The 25003-nt window shown below is 43.0% G+C and overlaps 1 protein-coding gene across 4 annotated transcripts in view; it reads left to right on the top strand.

Annotated features, from left to right (window-relative positions):
• tln2a (talin 2a) overlaps positions 1–25003 on the top strand; it is a 163373-nt gene that overhangs the window by 99506 nt on the left and 38864 nt on the right. For 2 of the 4 annotated variants that reach the window (XM_080766372.1, XM_080766375.1), the window contains exons 23-39: positions 9079–9207; positions 10537–10650; positions 11033–11146; positions 11291–11425; positions 12755–12883; positions 13361–13463; positions 14991–15199; positions 16647–16766; positions 17408–17605; positions 18238–18377; positions 19311–19404; positions 20252–20341; positions 20519–20641; positions 21543–21686; positions 22730–22891; positions 23031–23045; positions 23707–23847. In XM_080766372.1, the coding sequence (XP_080622498.1) occupies positions 9079–9207; positions 10537–10650; positions 11033–11146; positions 11291–11425; positions 12755–12883; positions 13361–13463; positions 14991–15199; positions 16647–16766; positions 17408–17605; positions 18238–18377; positions 19311–19404; positions 20252–20341; positions 20519–20641; positions 21543–21686; positions 22730–22891; positions 23031–23045; positions 23707–23847 (2160 nt within the window). The remainder of the gene's footprint in view (positions 1–9078; positions 9208–10536; positions 10651–11032; positions 11147–11290; positions 11426–12754; positions 12884–13360; positions 13464–14990; positions 15200–16646; positions 16767–17407; positions 17606–18237; positions 18378–19310; positions 19405–20251; positions 20342–20518; positions 20642–21542; positions 21687–22729; positions 22892–23030; positions 23046–23706; positions 23848–25003) is intronic. The other 2 variants (XM_080766374.1, XM_080766373.1) reach the window with 2 other exon arrangements.

The following is a 25003-nucleotide window of genomic DNA, read 5'->3' as shown; positions in this document are numbered from 1 at the left end:
GGGGTGTGTGTGGTGTGTGTTGGTGGTGGGATGTGTGTTGGTAGTGGGATGTGTGTTGGTAGTGGGATGTGTGTTGGTAGTGGGATGTGTGTTGGTAGTGGGATGTGTGTTGGTAGTGGGATGTGTGTTGGTAGTGTTGTTAGTTTAGATTTTCAATTAATTTCTTTCTTTTTGCTTCAATTCGGCTTCGGTTTAATGATCACATGACGACAACTGGTGGGAAATTGCTTTTGGGTGCAGTGTGACAGTGAGCTCACTCTCACAACACAGTACCTGTAGGTATGCCTAGTGGTATTAATACTTTTACTTAAATAAAAGTATTTCTTCCATCACTTTAAGTTGTGTGTGGGTTGTGAGGTGTGACAGCCAGCTACTAGCAGGGTGAGACCGCGGGTCAGGAAGAAATTATTTTCTACTATTTCCACACTTTTGCCGAGTGGCAGCTTGCTTGAGGCGCAATAAATCCTGATTCACACTTGTAGTTGTACGGCTGTAACTATCGATTATTATCCAAGCGGTTATTCTGCAGATTACTTTTTCATGCACGTACATTTATCGTACATTTATCTTTTTTTATATCAATGAATCGATACGATCAACAGCCACAGGGCGCATGCTCATGCAGCGACCAGCAGCAGTTTGTGACCGGCAGCGTTTGTTCACGTTTTTCGTTGTTTTGTGTGTGTTTACGGCAACAGTTTACATTTGAGTGTATCAAAGTGTTCATTAACCGACTGTGCACACCAACTTTAAGTCAGCTGAACGAGCAGAAACTTTTTCGTGGCTTTTAAGCTTCTCACTCTCTGACAGTCTAATGTCAGGCTGTCACTGACAGATGTCACTGTAGTGGGGACCCATTGACAGCTAGCTGTGCTAGCGACCCTGCTGCACTAGCGATACGGGATTCACTCTCCCAGTGCTCTGTGACTTGTGACACTCGTTGTGGGTAAAATGGATTTCCACGCCATCATACTAGCATAATGGCTTGTATTTCACCTCATTTTTTAATAATCTATTGAAACTATTAGACTGATTACCACTCAAGCCCACTATAATCCAACAACGGTGTCAACAGTCTCCCACAAAAATAGCTTATCTACTAGCTCATTTGTGAGTTTGTACATTAGGTATTTTCACTGTCTTTATTAAAACAAAAGTGAAATTATATTATTATTATATACGCCCGCCCCTCCCCCCCTGTATATACTGTATTAAAATGATTAAATGGATTAGTTCGATTAACTGTCACCTCAATTTAGCTGCGGACCAGAGCTGCATGCTGCAAAGCCGATACATGCTCATTGTGAGCTTGTAGATCTGCTTTTTTCTGCCCTTAGCTCATGTTTAAAGGATGCGAACAGGAGAGGAATATTTTATTTGTGCATGTGTGATCGTACCCTAATGATGATGTGATCTGACAGGTAAACACGGATGAAGGTGATAACGTTAAATCGTGAATGCTTTTCATTTACAGCTGGAAGTTTAATTGCCTGATAACAGACAGCATTTTTAACTGCATGGTTACACTCAATTTCCATCTTTATTCTGACATTGCCTTTGCACTAATCCATTTCCGTGGGGAGGGGGATTCGATTTCCCCTAACCAATCACTAGAGACGGCCTGAATCTAACGTAATTTGATGTCGACACTGATGCGTAGCCATGCCAAAACAAAAGCCACCTCCCCTGTGAATAAATGCCTTCAAAGCAGACTGCTGTTCGTATTTTTTAAAGTAATTGGTAGTTTCAATGGATTCAGAACAGCCTTGATAGCGTTGTCTATCTCACAGTCACCATTGTTATTACTCCTCCATGGTTCCGACAGCACTTAGCAGGTTTGACAATGCTGTTGTTTTCCCTTTCGTGTCACTGATTGGCTAATCATCAGTCCCCCTGCGCCCCTCATTGGATAAATGCTTTTTCAACCCAGAAACCACATGAGTGTTATGTCATGATTCCAGAGCAGAATCAGTCCTCTTGGTGGAGTGCAAGGATTGAAAGGTCTGTACCCAGGCAGAACAGCTGTTGATGCTGACATTTAACACCTAAATGAAAGCCACTAAACGAATTACCTTAAATCACTGATATTCAACCTTCTCTTCATATAATTGATCCTCCTCTAATTATACTGTAAGATGGCAAAATGTACTCACTGTGTGCTGTGGACAGTTCAGAAAACAATGACATCATTGATGGGGATTGCAAGCTAATAGAAACTACACTACAGCCTTTCTCTTCCTGGACAGTTACTTACTTACAGTACCGGTACTTCTTACTACTTAGTTCCTCTCGTTCCTATTGGAACATTGGGCGACGAGTCCCCTCCATTTGGTCCGACCCTTCTTGCTCAGTGCCAGCAGCCTGACACCCATCTCGCTTAATGTGGCCACTTATGAGCGTTGTTTTCAAGTCCATCTGTTGACTGTGAGCAGTAATGAACTTCCATTCCTCTTTTATTTTCCTGCTCATTTCTCCCTGTCTGTGTTTGCGCCTCTGACATCAGCACACTCAAGTGTGCTACATTTGTACCCTCTCAGAGTTAGAAATGGATATGTTTTGCTATGCAAGAGCACACTTGTTATTTTGCTTTGTGTTACATTGTTCAATCAATGCACTAATTTCACCTGGGAAATGAGTGCAATTGGAAGGTAACGAGTTAAATTTATTCATATTTCTTCGGCAGGAAGGTGTTCTGCTCCAGTAACTGTTGTAATAATAACAAAACACCACCACGTCCACCACTGGGCCGTAATTTCTTATTTACAGTGGTGGTGAAAAGTAGCTATGTACATTTTCTTTAGTGCTGCACTTAAGTACAATTTTGAGGTACATTTACTTTACTTCCATTTTCCATGATTTCTACTTCTACTCTGCAGCTTTAGATAGGGAACTGGTTACTTTGAAGATTTAGATTATTTCAAAACTTTCCCCAACCACTTAAGCCATACACTTTATACTTTACAGTAGATGTAGATCTCACAAAAATGTGTGAAATCAGACATCTTGCAAAATGAGTAGACATACTATTGGTAGGCCTACTATAAGCACATTTTGATGCCAATGCCTTTGTACTTTTACTCAACTAAAATGCACTTAAACTGGTAACAGAGTATATTATCTATTTACATTGTTGCATTGCTACCTTGACTTAATTGAACAATGAATCAGAATACTTCTTCCAGCACTGATATGGAAACACCAGCACCGGTTGTCACAGCTTATTTACAAGCCTGGACTGTTGGCATTCATTCGGCGTCATCGGGCTGCATCCCCCAGAGCAGAGATGCTTCATGCCTTAGAATTATCATAGGGGCTACAGTATATGTCAAACCAGCTCTGTTCCATAATGCATGAAGCAGGGAACATCCTTGATGGCTTTCTGTGTGTACAGACTTTTTTCCTCAAAGAGATGGTATCACCCAGCCACAGCTGGGCTTTGCATTTCTTGTACAAACGAGGTGACCTTTTCTGCGACCGTCCATTGGGACAATGGAGCGTGACATCCATACACGGTAAAATCCTCAGTGTTAATTTAGCTCCAATGGAACCATTTGGTTCCATTGATGCGCTCTTTATTTTAAATATATTTTTTATCTCACGATTTTGTAACCCATTTTTCACCCCTGTGTCAATCATCTAATGTGATCCTGGGCTCTACACACCCTCCACCAACCTAGTCCCCATATATGGGGACAAGGGGAGAGCAACGGACTTGAACTCATGCTTCCTTCATGCCTGAGTGTCCAAATTGCTCCTTTACACCTGACAGGGTTGGACGTAGCACGTGGAAGGAACATGTTATTCCAACCAGTTCCTTTCCCCTCCATCAGGCGCCCCGGCTGGCCAGGTGGAGGCAGTTTAGAGACCAGGATTACTGCATGTATTTTGTGAGGGTATCTACCCTAGGGGACACGGGGAGAACGTGCAAACTGTGCCACCGTGCCCTCTAGCCTTTGTGATTTTGAAGGATAAACGATTACATGTACCTCAAGAACGGATATACAATTAGTGTAATATCACTTATTTGTCGATCTCATGAGGCTCTTTTTCCTGTAGTTACTTCACTTTGGCTTTGTAAGGACAGTAAAGATATACAGTACTATAAACTCCTATAAAAAGTAATATTACTTTACTTATTACTTGTTATAGAAAGCAAATTGTTATGTTACTTGTCATACAGTATTATAGTAGTGATTTATAGTATTATAGTAGTGAACCCATTTAGCAAGCTCCTCTTAGAACTAGAAGTGAATCCACTGTATTAGAACAATAATGAATCCCCCAGGAGCAGACTGCAGTCAGCCAAACTGCACACATTGCTTGAAGCCTCTAAACCTGATGGGATAGAATTATGTATCTATATACATACAACATAAATAAGTGTTTAGTTGCTCGGATTAGTAACTAATGTAATTACTGTTTTGGTTATTTTAACAACTTTTCTGTACACTACTCGTTACTGGGGAAGGTAATTAAACTCCTCAAAAAAGTTCTGAAACTTTGGTCCATTATTGCTCCCCTTTAATATTTAATATTGTTTTTACCGTTGATTAGTCACCTTTACAACAAGGTATATAGCTTGGTAAATTATGCATATGTATGTATATATACATGTGTAATAGCTTGTAAGGATCGGGCATTCCTGGAATGAGCAACACAGCTAAACGTGTGGGTAGTGCCTCCAAAACAATTGCTAAAATGGCAAATGAATGCACTCTCCCACAGCAATAAGGAAAAAACAACACATATTTACACTTTATTAATTTTACCCTAGGGAACCCAGTAGCTGTGTGGAAGCTCCATACACAACCCCAACAGCTTGGCACCTCCTCCTAATGCTGGTCAAACCAACCTATAGTCACATTTTGCTGTACGCAGTAGCATCCAATACCAGATTTGGTCACTAGTTCAGGCTTGCTTCAAAGATCCCTGCAGTCCTGCTGCATCCTCCTCCTCTCATCCGTTTCCCATGACCCTCTCTGTGTGATGACATCAGGATTAACTCCCACTCTCCCACTAACATCTGGGCACAACTGAATCTGTGCACGCACACACGGCATGCACACACCCTTTTTAATTTTAGTTTTTCAATCTCTGGGTAATCTGTTTTGTGAATTACCAAAAAAAACACAAAGTTAAAATGGATATAACAGTTTTCCGCCCGACATGTTAATGAAAAGTAACTGACAGTAATTTAGCTGGGACTCCCTAGTCTCATGTAGCGAGAAGATCAGACTTTTAACGAATGGTTTAAACTTGGTGGAATCAGTTTGAAATGAACAGCATCACAAAACCGATGCAATGGTTTTCAAAGCAGTGCAGGGCGGTTTGTTGGCATTGGTGTTCTCTTCGGTAGCCTACACATTGAATGTACATTTCTCCAGACATAATTATCAGTAGACGGAGATCTGTGATCACCTGACTACGCGAGACCTGACAACCCGCTCAAGGACTATTGGGGGTCCCCGGACCTCACTGACCTCACATACTGAACTGTCCATGGACTGTACTTTATGCCAGGGACCCCCTAAGCAACTCTGAGGGAGAGTGGGAAGGGCCTATAATGACTTGTAATGCCTTTAGCTTTTCTCTAGTGAAAGTTAAATGAAATAAACAAAGCTGTAACTTTGTATTCAAAACACACACACACACACACACACACACACACACACACACACACACACACACACACACACACACACACACACTAACTACTGCGGTTGTGTCCCGGGTGTATCCAAATTGCATTTTCACTAAATATTTATATTCCACACAGCCTCTTTTGTTTCTTTGGGGTAGTTAAGAACTGGGAATCATTATACAGTGTGTTGACGTGCGCTTGGCTCATGCTCAGCCCTCGTGGGTCATATTTGTAGGCTAGAGATTTTAAACCATATTGTTCCCATGATTAGCAAGTCACTATGTGGATTGAAACCATTCACAGCCAAGTGGTCGTGAAGCGTAAGGAATGCAATCTGATAAAGTTTGGGAAACAACATGTCGTCTCTGTCAGGTGGAAACCTCATGTGTCCAAAACTGTTACCTTTCAGGATTCAAACGCATAACGTTGGTCACATATGACGTAAATTCTCCACTCATTGTCAATGGGAATGTAATGTTTGTGTAAGACCAAAATCTGCACTAATAGCTGAATATAGGATAGAACCTCAAAACGCTTGCTTCGCACCATGTTCCGTGCTTGTCGATCTGCCACTTGTGACGCTGCAATCAAGTAGGGCGTTCATTTACGGAAAAACACAAGTTAAAATATGGAGATGAGACGTTTCTGCCCAAGGGCGGGAATATGAATGTAATCTTTTTCTTAGATTGGCCACACTCAGAGGAATCAATTGAGGATGCCCCCCCCCCATGCCTTGTTGTCATTTAATAAAAGGCCTCACAACACATTTTATCCTTACAGTGTTTGGGAAAACAATGCAACAAGAAGAGAGAAAACATAATAATAACCGCTGATCTAACCGAGATGCACATACTGTATATATGGGCATAATACTGATGACATTGGGGATCTCCATATTTGGGCATAAAAGGGAAAAGGACAGACAAATGCAGAGATCTCCATATACTGTATGGCCATAAGAGGGACACAGACAGACAGACAGACAGACAGACAGACAGACAGACAGACAGACGAGTACAATGCATACAACAGGTGTTGCATTAACTGGGGTGGGGCATTTCTTCCTGACTTGCATCATTCCCGAGTAGGCTGGTGCCCAATGGGCACTATCAGGTGTCATTAGATCTCATCTCCATCCATCTTATCATCAGTCTTACCTACCGAGACGCAGGCCCTCCTTCACCTCCTCCATGATGGAGGTTATAAACGAGGCCCTGTACCTTCCAGCTAGTTGGGACCATTAGATGCCTCGATAAATCACAGTCACACTGCAGCCATGGTCATCTCTGTCACTGTGGACCCAGACCTTGGCCGGCCGGTTGCCCTGGTAACCGTCGGAGGAAGTTGCACTTTTAATTTAGTGTGTGGTGAAAGAGAGATTTATTTAGTGTTGTGACAGTTGGGATTCATTCTACCACCCCCCTCCTCCACATTCCCACCCACCCCTCTCAAATGAATTCATCACTTGTTTTTGGTAGAGGTGCTGCTGGTGAAAAAACATGAGAAAAAGGGAGACATCCCGTCTGTTTGTTTACATAATTTAGGAGGATTTGGAGGAGAAATCTTTTTTACTAGAGCCATGCCGATGGCAGGTTTTTGGATCCGATCCCGATTTCAGGAAATCCTATACCAGGGTTTCTCAACATGTGAGTTGAGATCCCCTTCTGGAATCGCCAAATTAGCCGCCAGATTATTTTCTGAATGTGGTTTTGTTAACTCAGTTAAATAGGCCTAATTCAGTAGAAGCTCAATAACTACTATTTTTTTCAGAATATACTTACTACTTTTTATTCACTGATGTATCAAAACAAAAGCAATAGGCTACAGAGTAAGACTACAGAGCATATGGTGTTGCTGTGTGTGTCCCAATCACACCAGCTTAATGTTTATAGCCAATTGTCGAGCTTTCATATACCTACCTAACAAACACACATTGTCACCGCAGCATTCAAAAAGGACTTTAACTTGACAGGTACAAGTATGTATTGTGTATAATTCCATAGATAGATTATATACTCACATTTGTATTGTATCAGTGAAATGTACACCTAGCCTTTATAAGTTTGACTTGCTCAGATGATATCTTTCTTCATCAGTCTGTGTGGAAATGGCTTTCAGGAGTAAATATTCTGGTCTGCAGCAGACAGATAATATTTATCACTTGTAGCTGTCAGTCATCAGAGGACTCCTCTGCAGAGCTGCATTCATTATAGTCGTGTGTGTGTGTGTGTGTGTGTGTGTGTGTGTGTGTGTGTGTGTGTGTGTGTGTGTGTGTGTGTGTGTGTGTGTGTGTGTGTGTGTGTGTGTGTGTGTGTGTGTGTGTGTGTGTGTGTGTGTGTGTGTGTGTGTGTGTGTGTATGTGTGTGCGCGCACACACATATAGGTGAAATTCGTTCCCTGCATTTACCCATCCTATAACAACTAGGAGCAGCGAGCAGTCATTGTGTGGCGCTCGGGGAGCAATTAGGGGGTTAAGAGTCTTGCTCAGGGACACAAATTACTGGCCTGGAATCATACCTGTGACAACAACCAGGGGCTCTGGATCCCCAGGCAGGCTCCGTAACGTAACCACTCGGCTATGGCTGCACACACGCACAGAGTGTGTGGGCCCACCCAGCTGGTTGTTAATTAACTAAATGGAGGTGGGCTTTAGCTCTGTATGACGCTGCTGAGACATGGAGGCTCTTAAGATTACCGTCTCTGTTGAAATGATCAATTAGCACTAACTAAGTACATTTTATTTACACATTACTTGAGTATGTCCATTTTAAAATGCTTTATATTACTTGCCACATCTCGGAGGCAAATAATGTACTTTTTAATCCGCTACAATTATTTGAAAGCGTAAATTACTAAACATACATTAACAATGTCAGTTTTGACACGGTTAACAGTTATCATACTGTAACACAGTTATATTGAGCATGGTTAGTTTGCAGACAGTAAAATAAAAATAAAGTCAGCTAGCGTCACAGTCTGACTATATATCTTAACGGTATAATATCACAAAATAAATAATCTGTAGTCAGTGTACATCGAAACTATACAAACGTGTGAATGCCAGGAATAAATAACATGCAAAAAGAGATGAAATGCGTCAAAACAAATACTATAGAACTGCCAAAACTGGACATTCATTTAATAATCACTATTGTTCCTGGGATCATCACTCATTGCGTGAGGTGAATGGTTCATATTGGCTGTGACGCTGTGGCGGTGGCGCGTGCTGCGTAAGGCTCGCAGCAGCGACGGGTCATTACTCATTAGTATGCGACTGTGTGTAATGCGCGTGTGCCGTGTGCGCTTGTTGAATGTGTTATGAGTGTCTGTAAATAAATGGTATACAAAACCATTCATTTACAGGTGCTAGTGCTAGGTGCGTGCGTGGGATGTGTGTCTGTTTGTACTCTGACATGTGACATGTGTGTGTCCTCTAGGGGGCAGCAGCGTATCCAGAGAATGAGGACCAGCAGCAGAGACTGCGGGAAGCAGCAGAGGGTCTGCGAGTCGCCACCAACGCTGCTGCACAGAACGCCATCAAGAAGAAACTCATTAACAGACTGGAGGTACAGTACAGTACAGTACAGTACAGTACAGTACAGTACAGTACAGTACAGTACAGTACAGTACAGTACAGTACAGTACAGTACAGTACAGTACAGTACAGTACGTACTCCTGATTCAAAGCCACACTTCACACATCAAGTGTGGTTTAAATCAGTGGGACTTAAACAAAGGACCATGGACAAGGACCCCCAAATTCATATGTATTTGGCCTGTAATTGTATATTTACTGTACATGACAAGTATTTATTTATTTATTTTACTCCAAAAAAAAAAAACCCATCTTAGTTTGTAAAGCAAAGATGTCAGATAAATGTGGTGGAGTAAAAGAACAATATGTACCTTGAATTGTAGTGGAGTAAATTAAGTTGTATACACATGGACATAATCATTTCTACTTGGTTCTTTTAAGCTTCATTTCACCAGGAGCGCCTGATCGGGCGCTCCCCATATGCGAACCATTTTGCTCATACATTTTGCTTTAAAGAACCATGGTTACTGAAGTAAACTCCAGTTAACATAAACATGTCAAATATTTTTCCAAAGAAAGTCATACTTTTACATGTTATGGCTAACATTGCTTTGTGCTGAGGAGGGGAGAGTGCTTCCACTCACATACATGCACATACATGTTTCTTTTCTTTCTTTTTTCTTTTTTTACAGTTTTTAGAACCTTTTAGTAATTTTGTATTTTTTTCCAGGTTTTCCATCATATGGAATAGAACTGGAGAAATTTAAAGAAATAGTAACCGTTTCCATAAATATTCAATGCCTTGTTGCCTACAGTATTGTGATTATGATGCATTGTAAACAACCCAGCTCAAAGACAGATATTTGGCTTGTTCAGAGAAACAAAGAGGGGTCGAGAGACACAGGGAAATGGAGAGGGAGAGAGAAAGACAAACAGAGTGAGCCAGATGGTGTGCGTGTACATTTTGTTTGCATTGTACAGTCCAGTGTCTCTCTATGATGCTAGATTTACACCCTTGACCTTTTCAACTGAAATGTTTCGACACGGCTCACATTTGAAAATAAATCGTTTTCCTTGTGTGATAGCTGAAAACGCGTTGCTAGCTTGTAGATCAGTTATTATCGCCACACGATGCCATCATATGATGAACTATGAAATGTCCCACTTTGTTCTTGTTGTTATCTCAGGGTCAATTCCAAATCAACGGTTTTGGCAATAAATGACTGAACATATGAATATGTTTATGTTATAAAGTGGCTATGTGGGCTAAAGTGGTTAACCATTCTATACAGTAACATATGCCTTCTGGGCAATACAGCATCACAATAATTTTAACCATGTTAACCCTTATTTTGGTCAGAATGCAGCCAAGCAGGCTGCAGCTGCAGCCACACAGACCATCGCTGCGTCGCAGAATGCTGCTGCGTCCAACAAGAACACTGCTGCTCATCAACAGCTGGTGCAGAGCTGCAAGGTGAGGCTGAGACAATGCACTGATTTATGAACGTCTTTAAAGGATCATTGTTACCAGAGAGGAGACTGTCCTTTTCATTAATCACATGAGTTACAGTATATCGCCGCTGTCGGGCAGTAACCTATTATCTCCATTATTTTCTTGTACATGTGTGCCCTATACTTCATACTACAGTGTCACACAAAATTTGGCACGAAACTATGCATATTGAGCTTGTAGATCAGCTGCTTTTGGCTTTTTTTTTATTTAATCTTGAAAAGGTACAGTTTTGGAGGTTTCCACAAAGACGATATGTACCGAATGTGTATGTGCCATTCATAAAGCCCTGTCTTGTGTGTGTGTGTGTGTGTGTGTGTGTGTGTGTGTGTGTGTGTGTGCGCAGGCAGTAGCAGATCATATCCCCCAGCTGGTTCAGGGTGTACGTGGGAGTCAGGCCCAACCAGAGGACCTCAGTGCCCAGCTGGCCCTCATTATTGCCAGCCAGAACTTCCTCCAGGTACTGATAATTCATCACTCAACAAATGTCATGTTTATCATTCTGTCACTGCCAGTCAACAAATTATTCTCAAACATCACGTCCACTGACTTCAGTTCCACCTCATAAGTCACATCCTAAACCTCTGGTGGTTTCTCTCCGCAGCCCGGCAGTAAGATGGTGACGTCGGCCAAGTCGTCCGTCCCCACGGTCACGGACCAGGCAGCGGCCATGCAGCTGGGACAGTGTGCCAAGAACCTGGCCACCTGCCTGGCAGAACTACGCACCTCAGCACAGAAGGTACACAATGCGCGCACACACACACACACACACACACACACACACACACACACACACACACACACACACACACACACACACACACACACACACACACACACACACACACACACACACACACAAACAGACACTCAAACACTACAGAATCTACAGAATCGAAGGTACACAATGTACACAACACCTGGCAGAGCTACACACCTCAGCACAGCAGACTGTACACAATGCACACACACTGAAACAACTGGTTCCCAAACAGTGGGCTGGGATCCATATGTGGGTCACATACCAATTTGTATCAGCCGCGAGTAAAATTTTGATTTTTATTTTTTCAAAAAAATCTGTTTTTTCTCTTCAAAAGAATTCCATAAACAAAAATTGCATGCACCTCCAGATGTACAAGTGCACCAATGCACAGAACCTGGAACCACTGCTGAACATTCTGAAATGATGGTCATGGCACTACGCACACATGCCCTAGGCTAGGAAGGAAATGTACAGCACTAATGTGCAATATGGGCTCAAATTAACATTTTAAAATGGACAGTGAGAGTGATATTGTTTCGTTAAATTAAAGTGTTAAATTCTTATATTAATAATTGCTATTGGTTCGATTCCCGCTGGGGCGCTGTGGGCACTGGGGGGCGTGTTCTCTCCTCCGCGCCATCAGTGCCCATACCCGAGGCGGGGTGGAGTTTGCATGTTCTCCCCGTGTCCCCTAGGGTAGGTACCCTCACAACCTCCCCCTGGTCAGCTGGGGCGCCTGATGGAGGGGAAAGGAACTGGTCGGAAAAACGTATTCTTTCCACGCGCTACGTCCGGCCGGGGAAACTCCCCCCTGTCAGGTGAAAAGATGCAGCTTGGACTCCTCATGCATAGAAGGAGGCATGAGGTCAGTCCGCTGCCCCACCAGGTTGGCAGAGGAAGTGTAGCGCCCATGATTACATACTGGGTGAAAAAATGGGTTGCAAAATCGTAGGATAAAAATTATGAATAATAAAAAATAGAAATGTGTGTGTTCAATAACGGGTCTCTCCAACTCTAAATCTAGAGTTGGAGAGACCCGTTATTTCCTGGGGTCAGATCATGTTGTGGAATCTTCTCTTTTATCCAGTAATACTGATTACTGCATGGATAAAAAATAATCATTGTGGTGTTCTCTCTCCAAATTGGATAAACATCGTAACCCAACCTGAAAAAATATGTTGTTTACTAACGGGGTACTCTTGTTACTGAACATTTTGATATATATATTTGACTAAAACACTTACACCCCCTTTAAGGCGTAGAATTGGTCTAAAGTTCTGTAAAACCTGTAACCCGGTCCCGTAGGCTCATGAAGCCTGTGGCCCCATGGAGATCGACTCTGCACTCACCGCCGTCCAGACCCTGATGAATGAGCTACAGGACGCCAAGATGGCTGCCGCAGACGGACAGCTGAAACCCCTGCCTGGAGAATCTGTAAGAGTTCACCTCAATACTATACAGTAGACTTTAATTGTGATATTTCGTTGCTGTCGGGCAGAAACCTCTTTAGAAACTTTATTGTACTGTATCTCCATATTCTAACTTTTTGTGTTTTTTAGTGGTGCAACCACTCCAAGGAACAGCAATGTCCGTGTTCACCTATGTACCTATGTGGCCATGAGCACCAGTATATGACCATGAGTATCAGTAGGGGCGCTGTTGTGACAGAAACAGAGAGAGAGAGAGAGATAGTATTAGTGCTGCACTGTTGCCTGCTAATGAGAGAGGGAGAGAGAGGGGAGTTGCACCACTCAGTTCAGACGGGTGTGATTTATACTGTACATGTACTACAGCTTTTCTATTATTTTCATTCGAGTGTGTGTGTGTGTGTGTGTGTGTGTGTGTGTGTGTGTGTGTGTGTGTGTGTGTGTGTGTGTGTGTGTGTGTGTGTGCGCTCTCTCTCTCTCATAGCTGGAGAAGTGTGCTCAAGACCTGGGCAGCCAGTCCAAGTCAGTGGGCTCCTCCATGGCTCAGCTCCTCACCTGTGCTGCACAGGGCAATGAGCACTACACTGGTAGGTACAATACTACTTTGTTACTAGTATCGACTTCACATTTGGAGGTTGCACAGCAGAGGATCCAAGGCAGTGCAGTGTCGAGTGTGAAGTCCATCGGATGAGCGGTTCTCGATAACACTGCGAGTTGCATTTCCGGGGGCCAAGTAATGGTATAGTCTCTCCAAATGGGCATGCGTTCCAAAACGCCCACACCCTGAACGAGCACTGCACTAGTATAATAAATGAACTGTGTACTACATCTACATTGGTTCTCAAACTGTGGCTACCCCATACTTCAGATTCACTGCCACTATATACGTTACAAGAATGAATGTGTTAACTATAAGATGTATTTATATTGGCCTACTGTATGTCGTCGACCTAAACAAAGTCCATAGACTTGTTTGGCAAACAACTTTTGTTAAGTGCTCTAAACAAACATTAATAGTCTGTAGACTTGGCTGCCATATGAAGCCTAGCGCCTCTCAAAAAACAAATGTCAAAACATTTTGCGATAAGTATACTATGACTTGTTTTATTTTTATATACGACTCCCAGTCTAGTTCTGTTTATTACATTAACTGTAAAGGAGAGTTTGGAAGCCATTTGAATGCAGTACAATGTTGCATTCAAATGATACAAATACAATGTTGCACAAGAGTGCACAGATATAAGTGCTTCAGATGCGGTCTGTCCAGGAGGTGCATTCAAGCAGAAAGCTCTTCCGAAGATATGCATAGAATGATTTGAATATGCGCTACGCTACGCATTGTGAGTTTGTAGATTGGACACTGTGGCAGTTGTACAATGAAGGAGGTCATGCAACGATATTTATTTCACAGTAGAAAATCTATGAACACTTTTAAGTGAATCATATTTTCTCATCCGTATTGTCCCTGGTTGAACTTGACAATAAGTCTGAGGTGAAATGCTCTCCACAGCAGCTTAAGAAAAGCTGTCCTGTGGGTCATAACAAACGCTGCATTCCTTTAGTAATCTTGTCAACAACAATATCCAATGTGAGACTCCAGATTTCTCCGGGGATACTCTTGAGGCCCAATTACATTTTGCCATTATAGCACATGTATTTGTCAAAAGAGAAAACATTTGCCTTTTATTAACCACTGCATGTCACCCAGTGTAATTAGACAATCAGTGAACAATAAATTCCCATAAAGCAATCATCAATTACTGTCTGTCGTGAAATGGTTTCCCCGGCAACCCTGCAGTGTTTTTGCTGGCTATAAGTCTGCACATTTTGTTGATGCCTAATTTATACTCCATTGTGTAATGGTGTCGTGTGTAAATAATAGCAGCTCAAGTTTATATTCTTATAGCAGATTGACAAAGCACTGTAATGGGCAGGCACTTTACCAATGCGTCACCCGAGCGCCTTGGACAAATTCATTATTAAGGCAGGGCTACTTTCTTCCCCGGGGGTCCCCCAGGGTTCTGTTTTTGTTTTAGCTGTGGGGCACCGTCATATGGACTAAGTATGAACTAGGCAAACAGCTAATCATGGACTACTATGCTCCTATCATGCAGGTGTTGCTGCCAGAGAGACCGCCCAGGCTCTTAAAACCCTGGCCCAGGCAGCGCGCGGCGTGGCCGCCTGCACCACCGACCCCCAGGCCGCAGCGGCCATGTTGGATTCAGCCCGGGACGTCATGGAGGGCTCTGCTCTTCTCATTGACGAGGCCAAACAGGCTCTGGTGTCCCCCGGTGACGCAGAGAGCCAGCAGCGCCTTGCACAGGTGAGACACTGTTTTGGAAGTAGAATACATGAATAGAGGCCTTTCATGGGATTGCTTACAATACCTGTTTAACCTCCATCTTGGAGGAAACCGCGGTCGAGATCATGGATTCCACAATTCTACGCCAGACTTCCCGGTCCTTCATTGCCACCCCCAGTTCCTGCCTATTGAAGCATGTGTCCCTAGCAATGACATCAGGGAACTACAGCTTTCTGCCTCTGGTCCGCCCTGAGGCAGGACTCCAGAGAAGAAGGGAAGATATAACCTCATTGTCTGTAGCAGTTGCTCTGTAGCAGTGGCCGGCAAACTGCGCTCTTCTGGACCAGTGAAGAAACACGGGCAAAGGTTGCCGTATATTAGATTAGTCGATGGGTGGCTCTTCCAAGACAGATTTTGCGCTCTCATTAGAAGGCTGGTGTAAGTGCCGATACAAAGACTACACAGTGTATTTGTAGCTGTTTTAGCTTTTGCAGCAGCTACAAACGTCGGATACATCTTTGCACCTTTATGTTGCTGGCTTCCATTGACAATGAATGGTAGACTGTAGCTTTGCATCTGCCCGTGTGAACGCAGCAATATAGCACCTTTAATCTGGTGTAGCCAGACGATCAAAGAGCTCCACTTACCGATGGATAGATAGCTAATTATATCTGCTTAGTAAGACGTGAAATTGGACATATGACAAAAGATGAGCATGGTTTTCTTAATTATGTACCGGAGTGGCATATGTGAAGGCCACGCGCACATTGATTTATGCTCTGTCCTCTTCACAAAATGAACGAATGAATGATGCATTTCTCCATGGCAATGTACTGTAGATAAATTGAGGGCATTAGACCAAAGACCTGTCCTGGTCGTTCGTTGGCGCCGGGCATAAACATTGTATCTCCGTTTTTCAATGTTTTCTTTTGTTAATAATGCCCTATACTGGCCTACTTCATCATACAAGAGCGTCACACAAACATAGTGAAAACAGTCAATCTACAAGCTCACAAGTTGTCGCAACGCTGCAACGTTTGTAGATGGGTTATTTTCATTATTATAAAACTATGATACAAATAAATGGTTTTGGTCATTGGTCATCGGTATATAGGTCCTTAATTTGTTTTTAACTTGGTCTTTGCTGATGAGAGGATTCTCTGTGGTGCTGTTAAATGTTACATTTCTACAAGCTAACAACCCGCAGCTGTTAGCTTCTTTTAATTTGAGTTTTGAATTAATTAATCTCTTAAAGTCGATTTGCTAGTTTGTTTTATATATTTATTTTTAAATGCATACCGTAGTTTTACTTTTACTTTTGTTAGGGGTTAGATTAAAAATGTTCTGGCCATCTACAAGGTCAAACTTAGGCTATTTTCTCTATGATTATAGTTAGTTTGAGTGAACTATAGCAACCCTGACCCCATCCCGATGTCACTCACACTCACCATGGTCCTGTGTGTTACAGGTAGCCAAAGCTGTGTCCCACTCTCTGAACAACTGCGTCAACTGTCTGCCTGGCCAGAAGGACGTGGACATGGCTCTGAAGAGCATCGGAGAGGCCAGCAAGAAGCTGCTGGTTGAAACGGTGAGCAGGGGTGCAAATGTGCACCAGAAATAATTGTTGTGGTATATTTTAGAGGATGTTAATTAATGTCATAACATTTTGAGCAAATGACCTCAGCAGTGGTTGAGTGTTACCACACCAAAGTGATTTAGTGACACAGGGAAAGTAGTGAAACGTATTAATTTCAAGGATCTTGAAATGCCTTGATATTTTTAAGATAATCTTTTGAAATCATTTTAAAAAGGGGATATTGACTCACAACTACCAACTAGGGATGCACCGATGTGGAAATTCAATTTAGCCGATATAGCAGATACCGATATATGTTTATTTAGTTTTGGTTGTTTTTAGTTCCCCCTTTTGTGCCAGGGAAACGAATGCATCTCAATACAAGAAATAAATGTTCAGAATCTACTGCTTGGTAGGCTGCAACAGCTAAATATCGGCTACTGCCATCAGTTAATGTCAATTTTATTTGCCGATTCCAGCAGCAAATATCGGCCGATACTGATGGTGTGGCCGATACATCGGTGCATCACTAGTACCAGCCCATTGTTTGGTCAAGATCAATGTATTTGAACACACATTAAAATGTCTTTTCCATGTTCATCTAACATGGCCTCCCCCTCTTCTCCCCCCTGTTCTCTTCGGTCTGGCTGCAGATCCCGCTGTCCTCCAAGTCCTTCCAGGAGGCCCAGAACGATCTGAACCAGACGGCGGCGGACTTGAACCAGTCGGCAGGCGACGTGGTCCATGCGTCCCGGGGCTCCAGCAGCCAGCTGGCCGTGGCCTCTGGGAGCTTCAGCGAAAACTTTGACGAGTTCCTGGACGCTGGCATCGAGATGGCAGGACACACCCCGGTATGTGCTGTTGTTGCACTGGTTCTCAAAGTGGGGTTCCTTGAGAGGGTTCTAAATCTGTGATTCTCCACCAGATAATATATATGTTTTATATTTGTTATAGTATTTTTTATTCAAAACTTTGGAAAGAAACGTTTTCTTTGTGATACCAATTAAGTAAGTATATGATATGATATGATATAATAGTACTTTATTGTCAGTTCACACTGAAATTTGTCTTGCGACACAGCAGCCAAGTATGCAGAAACACATATACAAACACAAAGAACAAGACAATTTACATACATAAAGACATGAGCAATATCCACCGCTTAGATTATCCTGTGGCTACTACATCTCCTGATTAAGCCTCAAGTATAGGTTGGAGAGGCTTATTGTCGGTATCAGTCAGAGCGCGGAAGTCTATCCCCGTTTCACAGTGCGCTAGAGATGGATTGCTGAGGTGGAGTGCAACACCTACCATCAGCTCCCAGTACTTACTACTACTGCACGATTTGTCACACCCAAGCCCTGCTACACATAATACGTTGAGTTGCCATTGCACAGGACCTTGTGGTTGAAAGACTGACCTACCAGGACTGGATGTCATACCAATAAATAGGAGCTATACTATTTGTTTGTTTGTTTGTTAGAGAAAAGATGACCAGATCCAGGTGATTGGAAACCTGAAGAACATTTCCATGGCTTCCAGTAAGCTCCTGCTGGCTGCTAAGTCTCTGTCTGTGGACCCAGCAGCTGCCAACGCCAAGAACCTGCTTGCAGCTGCTGCCAGGTACAGTACAGTGCAGTACTATAGAGGCTGAGCCTGTGTCCACAGAAAGCCTTTTTTTGTAATGACGGAACGTACGTGTGTGTGTGTGTGTGTGTGTGTGTGTGTGTGTGTATTTAGTATGTGTGTATTTAGTATGCGTGTGTGTGTGCACGTGTGTGTTATATAAAAAAATAGCAGTCTGAACATAAAACATATCCATAGTTAGTTCATATAGTTACTTTATATCCATAACATATCCCCCCCCCCCCCCCCCCCCCCCCCCAACCTGATGCGGCCTCATTCCACACAGGAGGCCTAATTAGAAGGAATGTGAGCCAACTTTTCACCCTGTCGCTTTCTACGTACAGTAAAGCTTTCTTTTGTCACTAATGAGGAGATATAGGATGAGGTGTAGTTAATAGCAGTCAGTGTCTGTCTAGTCTGTCCATTATGGCAGTGGTTGATTGATGTTTTATTAACAGTTTGCACTACAGTGGTACGATTTTACAATGATGCTAAAAGGATTTAATTACTTTTCTGGTACCAGTTACACACACATTCTGCGTACATCAAACCTCCCTCACAGATACAAGCACAAAAAGCCTCTTCCCAGGCTTTAAACAGGGCCCCTGCCCATGCACGGTACTCTAAGAAAGAAACAATAAAGCACGCACATCCACTAACTAAAACGCCAGGTGCTGGACAGAGGTAAATAATAGAAAAGAAAATAAGGTCTGCACACTGGACTGAGCTCCAAAGCTTAAATATGTATTCTTTACACCAAAGTGGCTCTTCATCAGAGGCTCTTCATTCGTCTGATGAAGAGGCGTGAGCCGTGAGGCCACTTTGGTGTAAAGAATAAATATTTAAGCTTTGGAGCTCAGTCCAGTGTGCAGACCTTATTATTTAGTATATTCAATAACAATAATCTAAATTAGTTTATTGTTGTTCCAGAGCGGTGACAGACAGCATCAACCAGCTGATCACACTGTGTACCCAGCAGGCACCTGGGCAGAAGGAATGTGACAACGCTCTCAGAGAACTCGAGGTATAAACACCCTGTGATTCTAAAGTTTTCCTTTTCCATGCAGAATTTATTTTCCTATGCCAACCTGTAGTGCAATGTAAATCTGATGAATGCATGCATATAATCTGCATAAGGAAGTATACAGTATGAACGTACTCCTACCGTACATAAGGAAGTATACAGTATGAACGTACTCCTACCTACTACATGAGGGAAGGTAATCCAGCACCGTATTTATTAGCATAGTACTGTAGTATTCAGTCTGATGGTAGTCGAGTGGAAACTGTTCAGAAATCGGTTGTTCAAGCTTGATACTGCTGTAGGGCACCTTTTCCTGTCCATATTGACCATGAGAATCGACCTTGTAACCATAGCTGTTGCTAAGGTTACATATCATGATGTACATTTCAAGCCCTGTACACCAGGCATCTTCAGTGATTTTCAGGACCCTTAGCTGAGAGAGAAACGAAGCGCATTGTGTGAAATAGTTGTCATTACTATTATTAAGAAAGCCTTCCACACAACTTGATTAGGTGCATTCAAATTGCTATCTTCTCACCATATTTAGCTGATTGTCTCATTAATGCCTGTTGATTGTTGAGATATTTGGATATATAGCTTGGAAGTATAAAGTATTCCACTGGTTTTTTAATTGTACGGTAGTTAAATTAATCGAATCCTCATGTGGCTAGGGGTCCCCAGGCTGTACCACCCCTCAAGGACTCCTGGGTACCCCCGGGACCTCACAAAACCAGGGAGCTGACCTCTTTGTTTTCCCGAAGAAGGGATAGACACTGGAGCAACTCCGGACAGTTTAAGCAGGTGCTAGTACAAAGAATGACTAGAATTTCCACTTTGTTTTCCTCAGGCGGTCAGGGTAATGCTGGATCACCCCAACGAACCAGTCAGTGACCTGTCCTACTTCGACTGCATCGAGAGCGTGATGGAGAACTCTAAGGTAAGCAAGCCTCACAGACGCCGATGATCAAAACGCTGGACATTTTGAAGTAGGCATGTTTTTTGGGAGGTTTTTGTATGTGAAATTACATATACACCTGCGATTTGTCTTTTCTTTTGGCTAATCTTTCTGAGCCTCCAGTACGATAACATTTCCTGTCTTGTTCCTTGTGTCCAGGTTCTCGGAGAATCCATGGCAGGTATTTCTCAGAACTGTAAGACAGGAGATGTTCCGGCGTTTGGAGAGTGTGTTGGAGTGGCTTCCAAAGCTCTGTGCGGCCTCACAGAGGCTGCAGGACAGGTACTGGACTGCTGGGACACACGGCATTGTAGGGGTTATCTCATCCCCCGCTAACGACTTCTTTAACGCGTTTTTATGGATATTTCGAGCCGCCAACGACGCAATTAACGTGTTATTTAGCATTCTATTTAATGATAATGTTGGCTTACCGCATATCAAAGCTCCATGTTCGATTGGCTTTCCTTTCAGCCACAATGCATTGAAAAACAGAAAGGTGGTGGATGAGGCCTTTCTGGTCCTTTTTCTGAGAATTCCAGTTCAGATCTGGTGCTGGATGAATGAAGTGACTGTGTTTAGTGGATCAATAGCAACTCCCGGTGACCGGGGACTGGGATTCCTACAGTATTATATGGAGTTCTGTGTCAGGCATGCCCAAATATGGAGTGTTGTGATGTCAGAACAGGCAAGCTCCATATATGGACTCTGGGCAGGGGCCCTGTCCAGAGCCCGGGCACAGGCCTTTATGGGGCGGTTCTGGACAACCGTTGATCTGACCGACTCGACACCAGGCATGCACTCGCTGTGGTGGTGTGGAACGCGTGTGGAAGTCGTGGATTACAACAGTACACACAGACAGAAATGAGACTTGGTTCATTTATAGATACATTTTAGTGGAAACATAGGAATATAGTTCTCAAACTTTTTCAGGACCACCAAATTGATATGTATTTGGCTGTAGACCCTCCATCTCAAAAATATGTTGTGCCAGTGACTACCAGAAGAAAATATTTTAGTTAAAAGCTATGAGCTTGTAGATCTGCTATTGTTCAATAGCTAAAGTATAACAGAATGCTTGAAACACCAAAAGGGGTTCCCGCCCAAAATGACACTTGACACTATATTAACTTTGCTGGGGACCCCCTGGTCTTAGTGGAACTCATGGTGTTTGTGTTCCACTCAGGCCTCCTATCTGGTGGGTGTGTCAGACCCCAACAGCCACGCGGGACATCAGGGTCTGGTGGACCCCATCCAGTTTGCTAAAGCCAACCAGGCCATCCAGATGGCCTGTGAGAACCTGGTGGACCCAGACAGTAGCCCCTCCCAGGTGAGTCAAACATGCATGAGGTACAAATGATACCAGAAACCAACGTAGATTCAGGGTCTTGCCTGGCCCGTCTGCACTATAAAACCATTCACTCCTTTTCTCAATGGAGGTTAGAGCAACTACTAACAACTTTTGCACTATGATTGCCTTTTTTGTATTGCATTTGGATTGATGCCAATAGATTAATTTCGTTGTACACACAACATCGACTATGTTGTATCATAACATGGCAGCCAACGTCTTTGACTCCATTACCCAAGATTCTCTGCAAGCATGTCTGACGAGGACACGCTGTGATTGGCCAGTCTTCACTTTGCCTGGCAGTTCTGCCTTGGTGCCTTGGCAAATCAGTTGACAGCTGTCATATCAATAGTGATCCCCGTAAAAAAGACATGCTTTTAGAACTAATTATTAATGCAACCTCACAACTGCCGACGGCTATTTTCCTATCTTCCAATATTTGGTCCTCTATAAAGTCTGAATGCGTTCACACACCGAGTTCGGCATTTTTTGGCGGACAATGAATGGTTCGTTTCTTGCACGTTCACACCAGCCGAACCAATGGGGTAAGCAGACCATGGTTCGTTTTAAACTAACCAAACATGTCCGGTGTGAAAGCGCCCTAAAACATAAACACTGGTATGATATTTTTATATTATTGCACTTAAAGCAACACTATGTAACTAGTGCATAAAATGTTATTTTGACCAATCTGCATGGTAGTGTATAGTATGTTAATGCAATATACTGTAGTAACTAACACAACTGCGGTAGTTGTATTTTGTTTCCCTGCACTTCTATTGAGACATTTAGAACCTGTGCTTACAAGTACTGCCTGAATGTCAAAATGTATTATCTCCCCAGAGCAAGCAGGCATGCTCTATTCTCCCAGTGGTAAATTTCATTACTTGCTGCGTGAGACGAGGGTTGATGGGTTCTAATGCAGCTTTAAACCCAACTTCTTATAAACCAAGTCCGTAGCCTCGTCTTTTTTTAAAGAAACGGGTATTTTGAACATGGTTATTTTTATATCTTGTCCGCAGGTGCTGTCGTCCGCCACCATCGTTGCCAAGCACACCTCGGCGCTGTGCAACGCCTGCCGCCTTGCGTCCTCCAAGACGGCGAACCCTGTGGCCAAGAGGCACTTTGTCCAGTCTGCCAAAGAGGTGGCCAACAGCACTGCCAACCTAGTTAAAACCATCAAGGTATGACTGCCAACAGCACTGCTTCTGCTGCTGCAGCCAACATGGGCATTCTTGTGCAGTCAAATTCACTCAGTATTGTGCTGTTCCTTGTTCTTTGTCTTTGTACAATGCCGGATGTTCATTTGAAATGGGGCCAAAGTTTCAAGCCAGTAAAGTAAGTAAAGTTTCAAATAATGAGGTAAACCAGGGGTTTTCAATTTGTGGTTCGTGAAGGTGTTGCATGTGGTCCCTGAACATGGATTTGGTGATATAGGAAAGTGAATATGTTCTTTTTTCTTTTTTTCTTTTCTTTTGGAGAAACTTAGACCACAACTGTTGTTTGTGTTATACGAGGACAGTAAAGAGTATCATTATCATGATAATCAATGGACATTTCAGGAGGCTTACTATTAGCATGCTTCAATTCCAAAAGTACTTCAATGTTACTTAATTACTAGAGGATCAGCTCATTAAGATCCACAGACTGCGTCAAAAGGCACATGCATGAAACACAGTCTGCTGTGAATTTCTGGATGAGTTATCAGGAAGATTTCTCCGAGCAAATGCAACTTTTGCAACTACATATTTGTATTTATCTATTGATTTTCTCCACACTGGTATATCGGAAGAACAAATATAGGGCAAGGTTGCAACCAGAATTATTTTTGGGAATCTATCCCTGTCCACCACTATAGCCATGAATAGAGAGAATCTGTGCAACTGAAATAAAAATCCTAATCTTAATTTAGCACAACGTGCTGAAAAACAAAGATCTGGCCAGTTGTGTAATCCTTCTGTGTGTGTGTGTGTGTGTGTGTGTGTGTGTTTCTCTGAAGGCTTTAGATGGTGATTTCTCTGAGGAGAACAGGAACAAGTGTCGGTTGGCCACGGCGCCGCTCATCGAGGCTGTGGAGAACCTGACCACGTTTGCGTCCAACCCGGAGTTTGCCAGTGTCCCTGCTAAGATCAGCAGTGAGGTGTGGCACACTCACACACACACACACACACACACACACACACACACACACACACACACACACACACACACACACACACACACTCACACACATTTGTATTACTATACTTGTGAGGACAACATTTTAGGATGGGGATATTATGAATGCATTTTTAAAATTTGCACGCGTGCACACATTTGCACAAGTATATTTGTAATACAAACATGCACATGCACACATGTGCATGGGGAGAGAATATGTTTTGCACGTTCATTTTCAGGCTTTACACAGCAGCAGCACACAGTCTACGATAAGTCTAGAGATAGTTAATTCAGTGTACGATAAGTCTAGAGACAGTTAATTCAGTGTACGATAAGTCTAGAGACAGTTAATTCAGTGTACGATAAGTCTAGACTCTAGGGACAGAAAACTTACGGTGGCAAAGGGTGAAGTGAACCTGGAGCGCTTTGTGTTCATCATACACAGCTTGCTAACTATATTTCTTTGGATTTATAGCTCGCCTTTTTGTCTATAGACTGAGATCTGCTTGAAGCAACGCCGTTATTAGACCTCATTATAATTAGCGTAACGCTCCTTGTGTATTTATCTTTGTGTATTAATCTACGTAATTAAGTCGTCACACAATGACATCACAACGTCATCGTCATCACCATGTGATTGTCCTGGCCTATATAATACATCGACGAACGAACATTAGCGACAACGCCAACTGACTGTGAGTGACTTCTAGAAACTATAGCTTGAGATCAACACTTCTAGCGACCAGATATCAATCTCTACTGTGAATAATCAAACGGGAGAATCATGACTGTTCGAGCAAAATCAATGAGCAGGAGGGGCTCAAAGAAAGCCTTGAAACTGAAAGCCGGAACTAAGACCGTGCAAAGAAGGACGACCAGGAAGGCGAGCTATAGCATCTATGTGAGCAAGATCCTGAAGAAAATCCAACAAGGACACTACACCATCTCCTCCAAGGCCATGGCCATCGTGAACTCCTTCGTCAACGACAACTTTGAGCGCTTGGCCAACGAAGCCTCTCGTTTGGCCATCCTCAACCGGCGTTCCACCATCTCGGCCTGGGAGATTCAATCTGCCACAAAACTCATCCTCCCCCAGGACCTAGCCACTCATGCTCTGGCGCAGGGCTTCAAGGCTA

The sequence above is a fragment of the Protomyctophum bolini genome, assembly GCF_963924005.1.
Source record: "Protomyctophum bolini genome assembly, chromosome: 1".
Taxonomy (NCBI): Eukaryota; Metazoa; Chordata; class Actinopteri; order Myctophiformes; family Myctophidae; genus Protomyctophum; species Protomyctophum bolini.
The sequence above is the reverse complement of the archived record's forward strand: the minus strand, read 5'-3'. Positions and strand labels throughout refer to the sequence as shown.